At 41.7% G+C, this 14,873-nt stretch overlaps 2 protein-coding genes across 3 annotated transcripts in view; one reads left to right on the plus strand and one right to left on the minus strand.

Moving 5' to 3' along the window:
- The window catches only part of CCZ1 (CCZ1 homolog, vacuolar protein trafficking and biogenesis associated), a 66,266-nt gene that overhangs the window by 39,661 nt on the left and 11,732 nt on the right, over window positions 1–14,873 (plus strand). The window lies entirely within an intron of this gene.
- The window catches only part of LOC112909962 (radial spoke head 10 homolog B-like), a 60,019-nt gene that overhangs the window by 7,116 nt on the left and 38,030 nt on the right, over window positions 1–14,873 (minus strand). For both annotated transcript variants that reach the window (XM_072753161.1, XM_025986156.2), the window contains 3 exons: window positions 12,253–12,393; window positions 9,884–10,009; window positions 8,253–8,346 (listed from right to left, as the gene is read on the minus strand). In XM_072753161.1, coding sequence (XP_072609262.1) covers window positions 8,253–8,346; window positions 9,884–10,009; window positions 12,253–12,393 — 361 coding nt within the window. The remainder of the gene's footprint in view (window positions 1–8,252; window positions 8,347–9,883; window positions 10,010–12,252; window positions 12,394–14,873) is intronic.

Here is a 14,873-nt window from a genome sequence, read left to right on the forward strand (position 1 = left end):
AAAGCAGCACTGGAAGAGTAAGAGGAGCAGTTAAATGCTGCCCACACCCCCCCTCAACCCTCAGGCTGGCACAGCACCACGATGAGGCCACCCCTGAGCCTGTGGTTCCTCCAGTGGGGAAAGAGAGTCCAGGGTAGACATCCAGTTCCCTCAGCATTGCAGGTCCCTCCAGTCTTACCTTATGGGAACCGCTAGGGAATCTGAGGACTCAACCACTAGGAATTTGATTGTAACAGAAGTGTGTGGGGGGGTGTCTTGCAACAGTCACTGCACTGAGATCTTGGCAGACTGAGTTCCTACCTGCAGCACCCAAGTGGCAGCCCACAAACAGCATCGTTGCACACCTACAGTACCAAATTGGTGGTGAAACCTGACCAGGAAACTCCACAGGGTACAGATCAGCCTGACTCATATCCTCAAATGAGGAGCTGTGCCAGCCCTGGAACCTGGTCAGCCCCACTGCCCTGGCAGGAGGGCTGAGTCACAGCCTGACTTACAACATCTGAACAGAAAGACAACAACACCTGCAAACTGTATAATCCAACACTTAAGCAGAAAAAATGGCAGCCAGTGCCATGTGTGGAGGGTTCCACTGCTCTGCCCAAGCAGAGTAGCTGATTTATAGCCCCACCCAGTGCTAAGGAAAGCTCCCAGCCCTGCTCAGCCAGAAAGCCTGGCCAGAACACCTGGAACTTATGTAGTCCTACAACACTTGAGCAGTCTGGTATGCGGAGCTGAAAGCCTGCAGAGCAAAGCCAGTGGCCTTGTTTAACCAGGAAACATGGGGGCATGGGTTGGCTTGAGTCAAGACTACAAACAAAAAGCCTTATCCACCTCAGGATAAGGCTTTTCCCTCTCCACTCAGCCAAAGAAACTAATTCATAACACTACTCCCCACCCCTTCCACCATGCCTCATTGTTGGATAGTCTTTATCCCACCCAACAGCCCTGCACTTGAACAGAGAGCACAGCCTAGAATTTTCCCTGTCTGCAGAGCAAAACCAGTAACCTGTCTGTCCAGGGAATTATTTCACAAAATTGTCTGATTCAGGAATCCCAACAATAAGACATGCCATCCAAGGACCCTGTCCTGCTGCCCCATTAGAGTAGGGAAGCTAATTCATAGCCTTGCATACAGCTGAGAATACTACCCAACCCCAACCATCTAGTAAGCCTGACCAGAACACCAAGGCAACCATGAAGCTGACCCTGTAGCCTCACTTGTGTAAGGAACCAAGCCACCAGTCCTACCTAAAAACAGTTGTTAGCCAGCAGCACCTTACTCCTGTCAACCTCAGAGCTCACACAGTGGCCTTGCCATGAAATAGAACTGATAACAAGCCCCCTTGCCCAAAAAAGTACCACCAGACACATCCAAAAACCCAAATTGAGCTTATTGGTGAGCAACTGTCTCTGCTAATGCAAGCCTGTAAAATCTCAAATCAATACCCCTTGCTCAAATGCATAGATACCAAAGTAAGGAATCAAGAATTATGAAAAACAAGTAAACATGACACCACCAAAGGAAACTCATAAAGCTGTAATAAGTGACCCTAAAGAAATGGAGATCTATAAACTGCTGAAGAATTCAGAACAATCCTCTTGAAGAAGTTTAGTGAACTACAAGAATATACAATTATACAAAATTAGGAAAACAATGCAAGAACAAAACAAGTTCAACAAAGAGGCCATCAAAAAACCCCAAAACCGAAATCCTAGAGCTTAAAAATAACCAAATTGAAGCTTTAAAGTCAGAGTGGATCATGCAGAAGAAAGAATCAGAGACCCAGAAGATAGGGCATTTGAAGTTACCCAGTCAGAGGAGCAAAAAGAAAAAAAAGGTGAAGAAAGCCTATGGCATTTATAGAACACAATTAAGAGAAACAATATTCTCATTATGGAAATTCCAGAAGAAGAAGAGAAAGGGATATAAAGTTTATTTATTTATTGTAAGGAAATCCTCCTTTTAAAAAAAACATTTTATTTATTTATTCATGAGAAACACACACACAGAGAGAGAGAGAGAGAGAGAGAGGCAGAGACACAGGCAGAGGGAGAAGCAGGCTCCATGCAGGGAGCCCGACATGGAACTCAATCCCAGGTCCCCAGGATCATGCCCCGGGCCAAAGGCGGTGCTAAACCACTAAGCCACTGGGGATGCCCTATAAAATATATTTAAAGCAATAAATAATGGCTAAAAACTTCCCAAGCCTAAGAAGAGAAAAGGACATCCAGATCCATGAAACCATAAAGACCCCAAATAGGTTGAGCCCAAAGAGAGCTACACTGAAGCACATTATAATCATCAAAATTAAAGAATTTTGAAAATAAGAAGTTACATATAAGGGAACACCTATGTGACTACTGACTGGTTTATCAACAAACTTTTTAGGCCAAGAGAGAATGAAATGAGCTATTCAAATATTGAATCAATCAAGAACTCTACCCAGCAAAGCTGTCCTTCAGAAATGAAGGAGAAAGACTTTTCCGAACAAATAAAAGAGGGAGCTCATCACTGCTAAACCTGCCTTATAGGAAATGCTTAAGAGGGCGCTTTAAGTAGAAGTCAAAGGATACTAATTAAAATCATAAAAACATAAGAAGGTAGTATAAAACCCACTAGTAATAGTAAATACATAGATTCTGTAATATAGTAATGGTGGTGCCTAATTCACTTACAACTCTAGTTCAAAAGTTTAAAAACATAATAAAAATAACTAAGTTACAATAATCTGTTATTAGTTACATAATCTAAATATATGTAAATAGGGATCCCTCAGTGGCTCAGTGGTTTAGCACCTGCCTTCCACCCAGGGCATAAGCTTTGAGTCCCAGGATCGAGTCCCGCATCAGGCTCCCTGCATGGAGCCTACTTCTCCCTCTCTCTGTGTCTCTCATGAATAAATAAATAAAATCATAAATACATAAATAAATGTATGTATGTATGTATGTATGTAAATTGTAACATCAGTAACCTAAAACATGAGGGGGAGAAGTATAAAATTTAGGAATTCTAATGAAGTTATCAGTTTAAAATAGGGTATTCCAATTTTAAGACATTTTATATAAACCTTATGGTAATTACCACAAGGGAAAAATCTATACAGATAACACAAAAAATATGATATTATAGAGTTAGAGCATACTGATACCAAAGACATCAAAACACGAAAAAAAGAAACCACAGCAGGATAAAAATACAACAGTAGCTCTATGAAACAATCAGAAAGCAATTAATAAAAGAGCAGTAGTAAGTCCTTACCTATCAATAATTACTTTCAGTGTAAATAGATTAAATCTCTAATCAAAGGCATTGAATAGCTGAATGGATAAACAGACAAGATCCAACAATAAGCTGCATCCAAGAACTCATGTTAGTCTTCAAGGCACACAGACTAAGAGTGAAGTGGTGGAAAAGACATTTCAACCAAATGGTAATCAAGAAAAAAAAAGGCAGAGGTAACTATACTTATATCAGACAACATAGACTTTAAAAATAGTAAAAAGAGACAGGCAAGGTCATTATATAATGATAAATCATCCATCAGGAAGATACAATTGTATTTATGCACCCAACTTCATGGTACCTAAATAAATAAAGCAAAAACTAACAGAGCAAAAGGAGAAAAAAGCAATACAATAAAGTTGGAGACTTTAATACCCTACTCTCAACAACAGATAGGTCATCCAGACAGATAATCAATAAGGAAACAGCAGATGTGATCAATGCTGTAGACCAAATGGAGGACCTAACAGACATATACAGAACATTCTGACAACAGCATAATACACATTCTAATCAAGCACACGTGGAACATTTCCTAGTATAGAATATGTGTTAGACCACAAAGCAAGTCTTAGCAAATTCAAGAAGACTGAAATCCTATCAAGTATCTTCTCTGACCACAATGGTATAAAACTAGAAATCAGTAACAGGAGAAAACCTGGAAAATTCACAAACACATGGAAGTTAACACTCTCCTGAATAACCAGTGGGTCAAAGAAGAAATTAAAGGGGAAGTTTATTTTTTTTTAATTTTCTTTTTATTTATTTATGATAGTCACAGAGAGAGAGAGAGAGAGAGGCAGAGACACAGGCAGAGGGAGAAGCAGGCTCCATGCACCGGGAGCCTGACGTGGGATTCAATCCCGGGTCTCCAGGATCGTGCCCTGGGCCAAAGGCAGGCACCAAACCGCTGCGCCACCCAGGGATCCCTAAAGGGGAAGTTTAAAAGTATCTTGAGACAAATGAAAATAGAAACACAATATACAAAAATTTACAGATGTAGTGAATATAGTTCAAAGAAGTTCATATTAAGAAACACCTACATTAAGAAACAAGAAAGAACTCGATTAAACTAACCTAACTCTGCCATGGAGAACTAGAAAAAGAAACTAGATCCAAAAGTAGCAGAAGGAGGAAAATCCTAAAGATTAGAGCAGAAATACACAAAATAGAGAACAGGAAAATAGAAATATTACCAAAATTGTTTTTTCAAAAAACCAACTCTTAAACAAAATTGACAAACTTTTAGCTAACCAAGTAAAAAAGAGAGAGGACCCAAATCAACAAAATTGTAAATGAAAACAAATATATTTCTGTGGTATTAATTGTAATAAGTTTCCTAAGAGGCTATTAGGAACAATTATACACCAACAAACTGGATAATAACCTAGAAAAAGGGAGAAATTCTTAGGACTATACAACCTACCAAGATCGAATGAAGAAGAAATGGAAAATATGATTGGACCAATTACTAGTAAGATTGAATTAGTAACCAAAAATCTCCCAGCAAAGAAAAGCCCAAGACCAGATAGTTTCACTGTTGAACTTTGCCAAACATTTGAAAAAAATTAATGCCAATCCTTCTCAAACTCTTCCCAAAAACTGAAGAGGAGGGAACACTACCAAATTTTTATTTTACGAGGTCAACATTACCCTGATGCCAAAGCCAGAAAAGAACACTAAAGGACCAGTAAAGAAAACTACAGGCCAATATCCCTGGAACAAAAATATTCAATAAAATACTAGAAAACTGAGTTTAGCATATTAAAAGGATCATTCACCATGGTCAACTGGGATTTACCCCTGGGGTACAAGGATGGCCCAACATATGCATATTTCATATGAATGAAATAAAAAATTATATGATCATCTCCATAAACACAGAAAAAGCATTTGATAAAAGTCAATGTCCATTTATGATAAAAAACCCTTAACAAGGGGTGCCTGGGAGGTTCAGTCAATTAAGCAACTACCTTCAGCTCAGGTTGTGATCTCAGGATCAACCCCCATGTCAGGCTCCCTACTCAGCAGGGAGCCTGCTTCTCCCTCTCCCTCTGCCCCTTCCCCCCACTTGTGCTCTCTGTGAAATAAATAAAATCTTTAAAAAACCCTTAAATTAGGTACAGAAGGAATGTACCTCAACATAATAAAGGCTATGTATGGGGTTCCTGGGTGGCTCAGGTCATGATCTCAGGTCCTGGAATTAAACCCCGTATCAGGCTTCCCAGTCAGTGGAAAGTCTGCTTCTCCCTCTCCCTCTGCCCCAACCCCCCTGCTTGTGCTCTCTCTCTCAAATAGATAAAATCAAATACATACATACATACATACATACATACATACATACATACATACTATCTATTACAAGCCCTCAGCTTATATCATACTCAGTAGTGAAAGATTGAAATTTTTTTCCTTTAAGATCAGGAACAAGAGAAGGATGCCCACTCTCACCACTTTTATTCAACATAGTACTGGAAGGTCCTAGCCAGAGCAATTAGGCAAGAAAAAGAAATTTAAAATATCATAATTGGAAAGGAAGAGGTAAAATTGTCTCTATTTGCAGATGACATGATTTTATATGTAGGAAATCCTGAATATTCCACCAAAAAAATGGATAGGTCTAATCAATGAATCAGAAAGTTGCAGAATATAAAATTAACATGCAGAAATCAATAGTGTTTCCATACACTAACAATGAATTATCAGGAAAAGAATTAAAGAAAATGATCCCATTTGCAACACTATCAAAACAATAAAATACTTAGGAAGAAATTTAGCCAAGACGGAAAAAGATCTCTAATCTGAGTACATCAAGACTGATGAAGGAAATTAAAGAAGACAAAAATAAATGGAAAGGTAGCCCACATTCATGACCTGGAAAAATTAATATTGTTAAGGTGTCAATACCACCAAGAGCCATTTATAGATTCATTGCAATCCCTATCAAGATTCCAATGGCATTTTTAATAGGTAGAAAATTTACAGCTCTAAAATTTACATGAAACCACAAAAGACCCCAAATAACCAAAGCATTCCTGAGAAAGAACTAAGCAGGAGGCATCATACTTCCTGATTTGAAGCTACACTACACAGTATAGTAATCCTAACAGTATGATGCTGGCCAAGACCAATAGAACAGAATCAGAGCCCAGAAATAAACCCATGTGTATAGTCAGTACTTGACAAGGAAGCCAGGAATGTTCAATGGAGAGAAGATCGTCTCTTCAATAAGTGGTGTTGGGAAAATTGGACATTCACATATAAAAAAATGAAACTAAATCCCTGCCTTACACCATTTATATTAATTATTTCAAAATTGTTTAAGAATTTAAATGTAAAATTAGAAGCCATAAAACTGCTAAAAGAAAACAAGGAGAAAAAGCTCCTTGACATGGATTTTGACAAGGATTTTTTTGGTTATGATGCCTAAAGAAAAGCAACATGATCAGAAATAGACAAGTGGAATGACATCAAATTAAGCAAACGAAATGAACAAAATGGGGCAGCCCGGGTGGCTCAGCGGTTTAGCGCTGCCTTGGGCCCAGGGTGTGATCCTGGAGACCTGGGATCGAGTCCCATGTCAGGCTCCCTGCATGGAGTCTGCTCCTCCCTCTGCCTGTGTCTCTGCCTCTCTCTCTCTCTCTCTCTCTCTCTCTCTGTCTCATGAGTAAATAAATAAAATCTTTTTTTTTTAAAAAGAAATGAACAAAATGAAATGACAACCTGTAGAGCAGGAAAAAATATTTGCAAACCATATTTCTGATAAGGGCTTCAAATTGAAAATATTTAAAGGACTCTACAACTCAACAGAAAAAAATTAATTAAAAATAAGCAAAGCATCTGAATAGACATTTTTCCAAAGAAGATATACAAGTGGCTAACCAGTACATGGGGAAAAAAAGTGCTCAACATCACTTATCATCAGAGAAATGCAAATCAAACCACAATGAGAGATCACCTCACACCTGTCAGAATGTCAACCATTGAAAAGACAAGAGATAACAAATGTTGGTGGGGCTGTGGAGAAAGAGGAGCCCTTGTGCCCTGTTGGAGGGAATGTAAATTGGTGCAGTCACTCTGGAAAACAGAATGGAGGGTACTCAGAAAATTCAAAATAGAAGTACCATATAACCCAGCAATTCTAGTCCTGGGAATATATCCAAAGGAAACAAAAACACTACATGGAAGAGAAATCTGCATCCATAATAATCAAGTCATGGAAATAACCAAAGTGGTGTCCAACAGATAGATGGATGAAGTTGTGGTATATATACAATGGAATTCTATTCATCTGTTAAAAAGGAGGAAACCCTGCCATTTGTGACAACATGGATGGGCCTTATAGGCATTATGCTAAGTGAAATCAGCCAGCCAGAGAAAGACAAACACTGTATGATCTTACTTATATATAAAAATTTTAAAAATAAAATAAAAGCTCAGAAAAAGAGACCAGATTTGTGGTTACCAGAGGCCACAGTTGGGGGCAAGAGGGATTGGATGAAGGTGGTATAAGCTTCCAGCTGTAAGATAAGTAAGTACTAGGGATGTAATCTACAGCATGACAACTATAGTTGTGATATAGAAGAAAATTGTTAAGAGTAGATCCTAAGATTTCTCATCACAAGGAAAAAAAAATTTTTTTTGGTTATCTATATGAGATGATGGTTATTAACAAAATCTACTGTGGTGATCATTTCACAACATACATATGTCAAATCATTATGCTGTATACAGGCTGTAAGTTACTTACATCTCAACAGAACTAGAAACAAAATACAAAAACAAAAAAACCTCAGCAAGATCATGCCTTGAAAGTGAACTCACTCTGTCAAGTGGGTGGCAGGATTGGAAGTAGCGCTACCAGCCTAATTATATTTTTAAAAGACAGTTGTACATTTTTATAAGCCTTATATCATTTCTAAGCAACAGTATGCAAACATTAGAATTCAGTAATTCAAATACTCACCATTTTGAGACAAAAGAAAGGTTAGCCCTTTTCCTGGAGATTTAAAGTTCATTTTGGAAATTCTTTCATTACTTAGAGACTTCTTGATCTTGGGCTTTTACAAAAAAAATCATAAAGCAAAATATGATTTCTGCATCAGTGTGGATTAAAACTAATTTTCTGCATTACAAATAATTAGAAAATTATTAACGAGGCCATTCTCTTTAAGCAAAAGAGACTATCTTTGACTATTTTTAACCTGCATAAAATATTGCTATTTGTATAATTAAGGAAATGAAAACAGTTATTATATCCACTAAAACCTTCCTCCCAAGAAACCAAAGATTTGAAAGTCTTCCCTGGGATGTTGGAAAGTGTTTAGTGCATAGAGTTAACTGTGTATACGTTCCAATATTAATGGCTTTAATTTCCAGATATAATCTGTTCACATCCACATTTTTGCTTCCAACTAGATCTCAACCCCAGGCTTGTGTCTCCATTTGTGCCCCCTGGGTGTGTCTGATCAGTTACTTTAAGCCTAACGTGTCTAAAACCAGCTCCCTAATTCTGCCCCCAAACTTCCATCCCCCCCACTCCAGCCTTCCCTCATGGCAAATGACAACTGTCATTTGTCTTCCAGTCATTCAGGCCAGAAGGCTTTGAATCATCTTGGCCTTCTCTTTCCCTCTCAAACTCCGCAGCCTCTGACAAGCCTGCACATAATTCCAAGAGCTTCCTTACTAGTTTGTCAACAGTGAAGCTATAGGGAGCCTACTGATCTCTGCTCTGGGGCCCTTCCGCCTCACTGAGAAGGAAAGCCAGGCCCGCACCATGGCTGGGCACCCTCCTGGTCTGGCCCCGCTGCCCCACTGAATTCCTGTGCCCTGCCACTCTGGTGTGGCTGCACCTGCTGATCCACTTTTCTTTCAACAACCCAAATACACCCTCATGCCCATGACTTTTGACATGTCTACACCTTGTCTACACCTGTGAAACAATCACCTCGGTCAAGAAAGTGAACATTTCCATCACCCCAAATTTCCTGTGCCTCTTGGGATTCCTCCCTTTTCTCTCATCCACAGAATACTCTTCCTCCAGATAATCCCATGGTTGCTTCCCCACTTCTTTCACATGTGCTCAAATGTCACTTCATCAGAAGACCTGTCACCACCTCACCCTGTCACTCCACAGCCTGCCTTGTTTTTTACCTTATCCCTTGTACCTCGTAAATGTGAGGAGGTGTAGCATTGTGGTAATGGGTGGAAATTCTGGAGTCAGACTGCCTGCATATAGACCCCCCGGCCCCACTAGTTACTGGATCCATGACTATGGGCAGGTTACCTAACCTTTCCATGCCTCAACTCTCTCCTAGAGATGGGAACAGTACCCGAAGGTGGTTTGGGGTGTCAAATGAGCTCCTCCTGGGAAGTGCATGGCACCTGGTAAACACCCCAGGAGTCTTAGTTAGCTATTATTACTGTTCACATGTCTCTCTCTCCTACTGGAATGTGAAGTCCACGAGAGGACAGGTTTTTGCTTCACTGCAGGTCACTAGCACATAGAAGCATGTTCATCACACAGTAGGTGAGCAAAACTCGTTAATACTGCAACCAGGTAACTGTTGTTATGTGGTTATAGTTGTACATGCAAACCTCTGATCTCCTTATTTTGCTAAGATCAAGCATGAGTCCCAGCTTGCTTGAAGAGGACTTGGTGCTGCCATCCTCCAGATCTGATTCCTGGCTTGTTCCTACACTTGAACTCCTGTTCTGGATGTTCTGAGCAAGGACAAACACATAAGAGGATTTGGGGTTTCCATGGACACACAAACACGATTTTTAAAAAAGATTTATTGGGGGGATGCCTGTGTGGCTCAGCAGTTGAGCATCTGCCTTTGGCTCAGGGCATGATCCCTGAGTCCCAGGATCGATTTCCGCATCGGGCTCCTTGCATGGAGCCTGCTTCTCCCTCTGCCTGTGTCTCTCTCATGAACAAATAAATAAAATCTTTAAAAATATATATTTATTGGGGCACCTGGATGGTTCTAAAATAAGTAAACCTTAATGACTAATTAATTAAAAAATAAAGATTTTATTTATTTATGAGAAAGAGAAAGCACAAGCCAGGGTGGAGGGGCAGAAGGAGAAGGAGAAGCAGACTCACCACTGAGCAGGGAGCCTAATGCAGAGCTCCATCCCAGGACCCAGAGATCATGACCCGAGTCAAAGGCGGACATTTAACCTACTTAGCCACCCAGGTGCCCCCACACACGATTTTAATGAAGTATAATTTACAATTAAGCTACACATAAAGTATACTTACTATTGGATGATTTTTGACATGTCTATACCTGAGAGACAATCACCTCAGTCAAGACAGTGAACATATCCATCACCCCCAAGCTTCCTGTGCCTCTTGGGAATCCCCCCTTTTCCCTCAGTCTCAGGCAACCACTGATCTGCTGTCACTACAGATTACTTCGCACTCTCTAGAATTTTATATAATTGTACTTTTTTTGTCCTTTCACCCTGCATAATTATTTTAAATCATCCTTGTCCTATATCATGAGTTCTTTCATTGCTGAGTCATACTCTATTGTATGGATATAATAGGACTTACCTTGTTGGACATTTGGAATGACATATTAAAAAACTGAAGTGCACATGGTCCAGTGATTTCTGAGGATGACCCCCTAGACCAGTGTTCACACTCGGTTATTGGAATCCATGTGATGCCATCCATGAAATCACGGATGAATTCAAGGCAGACATTCATTTCCCTCAGAGCCAAGCCCCAGACCACGGCCCATGATAAGGCCTCCAGTGATCCAGAAAAGCCATCAGTCATATCCTCAATCTAGAAGAGGCCTATCTGGTTATTAGGTAGACTGTGAGGTAAGGTTGAACATGGAGCTCTCTCCAGCACACAAGGAGTCTGAGACACATCAGAGAATTGTGGAAAGAGTCGCTCTTGGGATCCCTGGGTGGCGCAGCGGTTTAGCGCCTGCCTTTGGCCCAGGGTGCGATCCTGGAGACCCGGGATCGAATCCCACGTCAGGCTCCCGGTGCATGGAGCCTGCTTCTCCCTCTGCCTGTGTCTCTGCCTCTCTCTCTCTCTCTCTCTCTCTCTCTCTCTCTCTCTCTCTGTGTGACTATCATAAATAAATAAAAATTTAAAAAAAAAAGAGTCGCTCTTTACACAATAAATAATGTGCTTGTGTGCGCAGGTCTGAAGAGTTCCATTGGCCCCCAAGACTCTCCCTGTGGCTCCAAATGAATGGCTCAAAACTCAGAAATCCTCTAAGCCTATTTAAGACAGCCTCACCCACGTCTACTTGGTATCAATTTGCCCCAGCAGCTGGATCCTTCAACAGGGTGGCTGACACTGCCTCTACTCCACCAAGGTCTGGCAGTGGGCCTTGAGTCCAGGAGGCCTGTCCTATGAGCTGGCCACATCCTAAGGGACCCATCTAACATCTCATGCACACTCAGGAGCTGTTTCTTAACATCTTCACTCTGGGACAGGCTCTCCACTCTGGTAAACTCTAGATCATGTAATGAAACATTTCATTCTAGCCCTTCTTGTCCACCCAATGTGTTGGTTGGCACTCTGACCTTCATCAGGATATCTCTGCTACTGTGGTTTGGAGTTGATGCCCTGGGTCATGACCAGGGACCTAACTTTTTTTTAAAGATTCTATTTATTTATTCATAAGAGACAGGCAGAGAGGTAGGCAGAGGGAGAAGCAGGCTCCGTGAGGGGAACCCAACCTGGGACTCAATTCTGGGACCATGACCTGAGCTGAGGGCAGATGCTCAACCACTGAGTCACCCAGGCGTGTCCCAAGGACTTAACTTAAATACAATATACTCTTTCAAAATATGAAAGGAAGTCTCAAGTTTTTTCATAAGTCTTAAATTATTTCCTGAAAGGTGACAAAAACCCAAGATAGTTTTGATATTGGTTTAACCATGCCACAATGAAACCATTTCTTGCTCTGTAGATTCTAAGACACCTTTACCTGATTCATCATATAAGGGCTTCCATGTTTGTTTCCAGACAGGTCCTCATTTGGAAAATTTAAATATTCTTTAATCATTTGTTCAGTAACAGAGATGAGTGCGAAGCTTAAGAGAGCTTCAAAGAATTCCAGGAAAACCAGCTGAAACATAAGAAAGTATAAAGGGTCTTATTCATTCTGACATACTCTGAGGTAGACAAGTGAGTCACCTGGGTGTTGGCTTCTTTCTCCAGAGGATGCCACCTCATTCAACACCCACCTATCATGGGTGCATGCCTCTTTGAAATAAAAACTACAATATTTAAAAGATTATGTGCATTCGATTATTAGAGTTATAAGCCATTTTCTATTTTGATGGAAACTTTATTTTATATTAGTTAATTGAGGACATTTTAGAAAGGGTTTCCTTTTTTCTTAAGCTACTTAGACCAGTGGCATCTGAAGTGACAAGTGCAGGTGTTACCCACTTGGCAGCCATGCCCCTCCCGGCTGTGTGCACACCTGACCACGGGCCTGCCTCCACCCGAGCAGCACCTGCAGCAGGGACAGCTTGCTTGGACTTTGATCATTCACCTGTCTCTTGGTCCTAAACCCAGAGCCCTGTGAGTCTGAGCTGGAACAGGCTTGCTCATTTGACCGATGGTGCCAGGCCAGCCCCTGCCTGCTGCCAGGGATCTGCTTAGCATCCCTGAAACCTCAGTGTCCTCTAGGCTAACAGTTGGTTGACACCTGTCCAAAGATGGCTGGTAAATGAGACATTTGATTAGCTCAAGGGCAGGACACTTTTAGTTTCTTATCCCCAAATTTGACTCTTCCTGTGACCCCACCTAACTCTCACTCACTACCCACCAAGCTCATAAACTGTCTTACCACTATGCCAGACCGCACCTCCCAAAGACTTTGCTATTTGCTGAATTGAACCACGCTGAGCATCAATTTCTCCGTCTGTAAGATGCGTCAGTACCATATACTTTGGATCAAATACATATACATGAGGATCAAATGAGATCCTGGTGTGAAGTGCCTGTCACCCCACTTGTTGAATCATTAGTGGCTGGTATTTGTAGCTGTTATCTTAAGTAAAAGCACAGGCCAGTGGGTTCCTGCCCCTACCCAGGCACCCATTGTCACTGGCCTTGAGGTGATACCAAACATCCACTTTGTAAGCATGACCCACAACAAGAAGAATCTTGCTTTCTTACTAGCTGTTCTGCTCATGTCAGTCCTACATCTTCCTCCCCTAGCAGAGAGCAAACTTTGAAGACACAGCACCCCACCTCGCACTGTGGGTGTTCTGTAAACATCAGACAGATAGAAACAGTGCCTACAATTAATAGCTCTAGCCTACTCTGTGTATCCTGGCTTATGATTTTGCCTGTCAGCTTGAGAAAAGCAGCCTAAAGTTTTTGTTCAAAATGGAGTTATTCTTACAGTTTGGATAAGATCTGAAGGGAACTCACAAGCATCGTGAGGTGGAAGCAGCACAGTGGCAGATGGGGAGCTCACCCAGTATAGACACTGGAATGACAAAGTCCTTGGGAGACACTGGGATGGGATGAGTATATTTTACACTTAAGGAGGACATGAATGGGGGGGTGAGAGAGCAAAGGGAAGACTGTTATGGGCTGAATTATGTCTCCCAAAAAAGTTGGAGTCCTAACCCCCAGCACCTCAGATATGACCTTATTTAGGGATAATGTTTTTAGAGATCAAGTTAAAATGAGATCATTAGGGTGGGCCCTGATCCAACATGGCCACTGTCCTTATAAGAGGGAAATTGGGACACAGAGACAGACCCATGGCGGGAAGATAATATGAAAAGACCTGGGGAGATGGCCGCCTAACAAGCCAAGGGGAGAGGCCCAGAGCACAGCCTTTCCTACAGCCCCAGAAGGAACCAGCTCTACCTTAACTCAGTGACTACTGGCACTACATTTCTGTTATTTAAGCCCCCACAAAAATGGCGGGGTGGGGCACAGCAAGTTTAAATGTTCTGAGGTAGGAGCATGATGGGTGTGTTGCAGGAACAGCTTGGAGGCAAGTATGACTCAGTGGTCAGACAAGGACTCAGCAAGGTGGCACCATCCGTGTCTTGAGGGCCTTTACTCCAAGTGAGATGGGAAGCTGGACGGTGTGAGCAGGGGAGTGACCTGGCTGCTGCCCTGGGCAGTGGGAGGATAAGAGATGAATCAGGAAGATTAGTGAGCGGCTTTCTAGGTGACGATGGGTGGCTCGGCCAGGGTGGAAGCAGTGCAGGTGGTGGGAGGTGCCACATCCTGGATATACTTGAAAGTGGAGCCAACAAGATCTCCTGAAGATTTGAATGTGGCCTATGAGAGGAATCATCGAGACAGGGAGGGGGCCTGACAACTGGAGGGTGGAGTGCCATCAACACAGGGGGTACACAGGGGGAGGATGAGGGTCACAGCTGTAGTTTGGAGTGTGGGACACTCTGGGCTGTTAGAAGCCCAAGAGGCCACTCTGGCTAGGCCATCTGGAGCTGGAGCGCACGATTTGGGTTACAGATACAAACACTGGCCTTGTCCTCAGAATGATTATGAGACAAAGGGTGGGCGTAGCTAGAGAAAAGGACCCAGGCCTAAGTCTGGGGCACTTGGACA

The sequence above is a fragment of the Vulpes vulpes genome, chromosome 3, assembly GCF_048418805.1.
Source record: "Vulpes vulpes isolate BD-2025 chromosome 3, VulVul3, whole genome shotgun sequence".
Classification (NCBI taxonomy): domain Eukaryota; kingdom Metazoa; phylum Chordata; class Mammalia; order Carnivora; family Canidae; genus Vulpes; species Vulpes vulpes.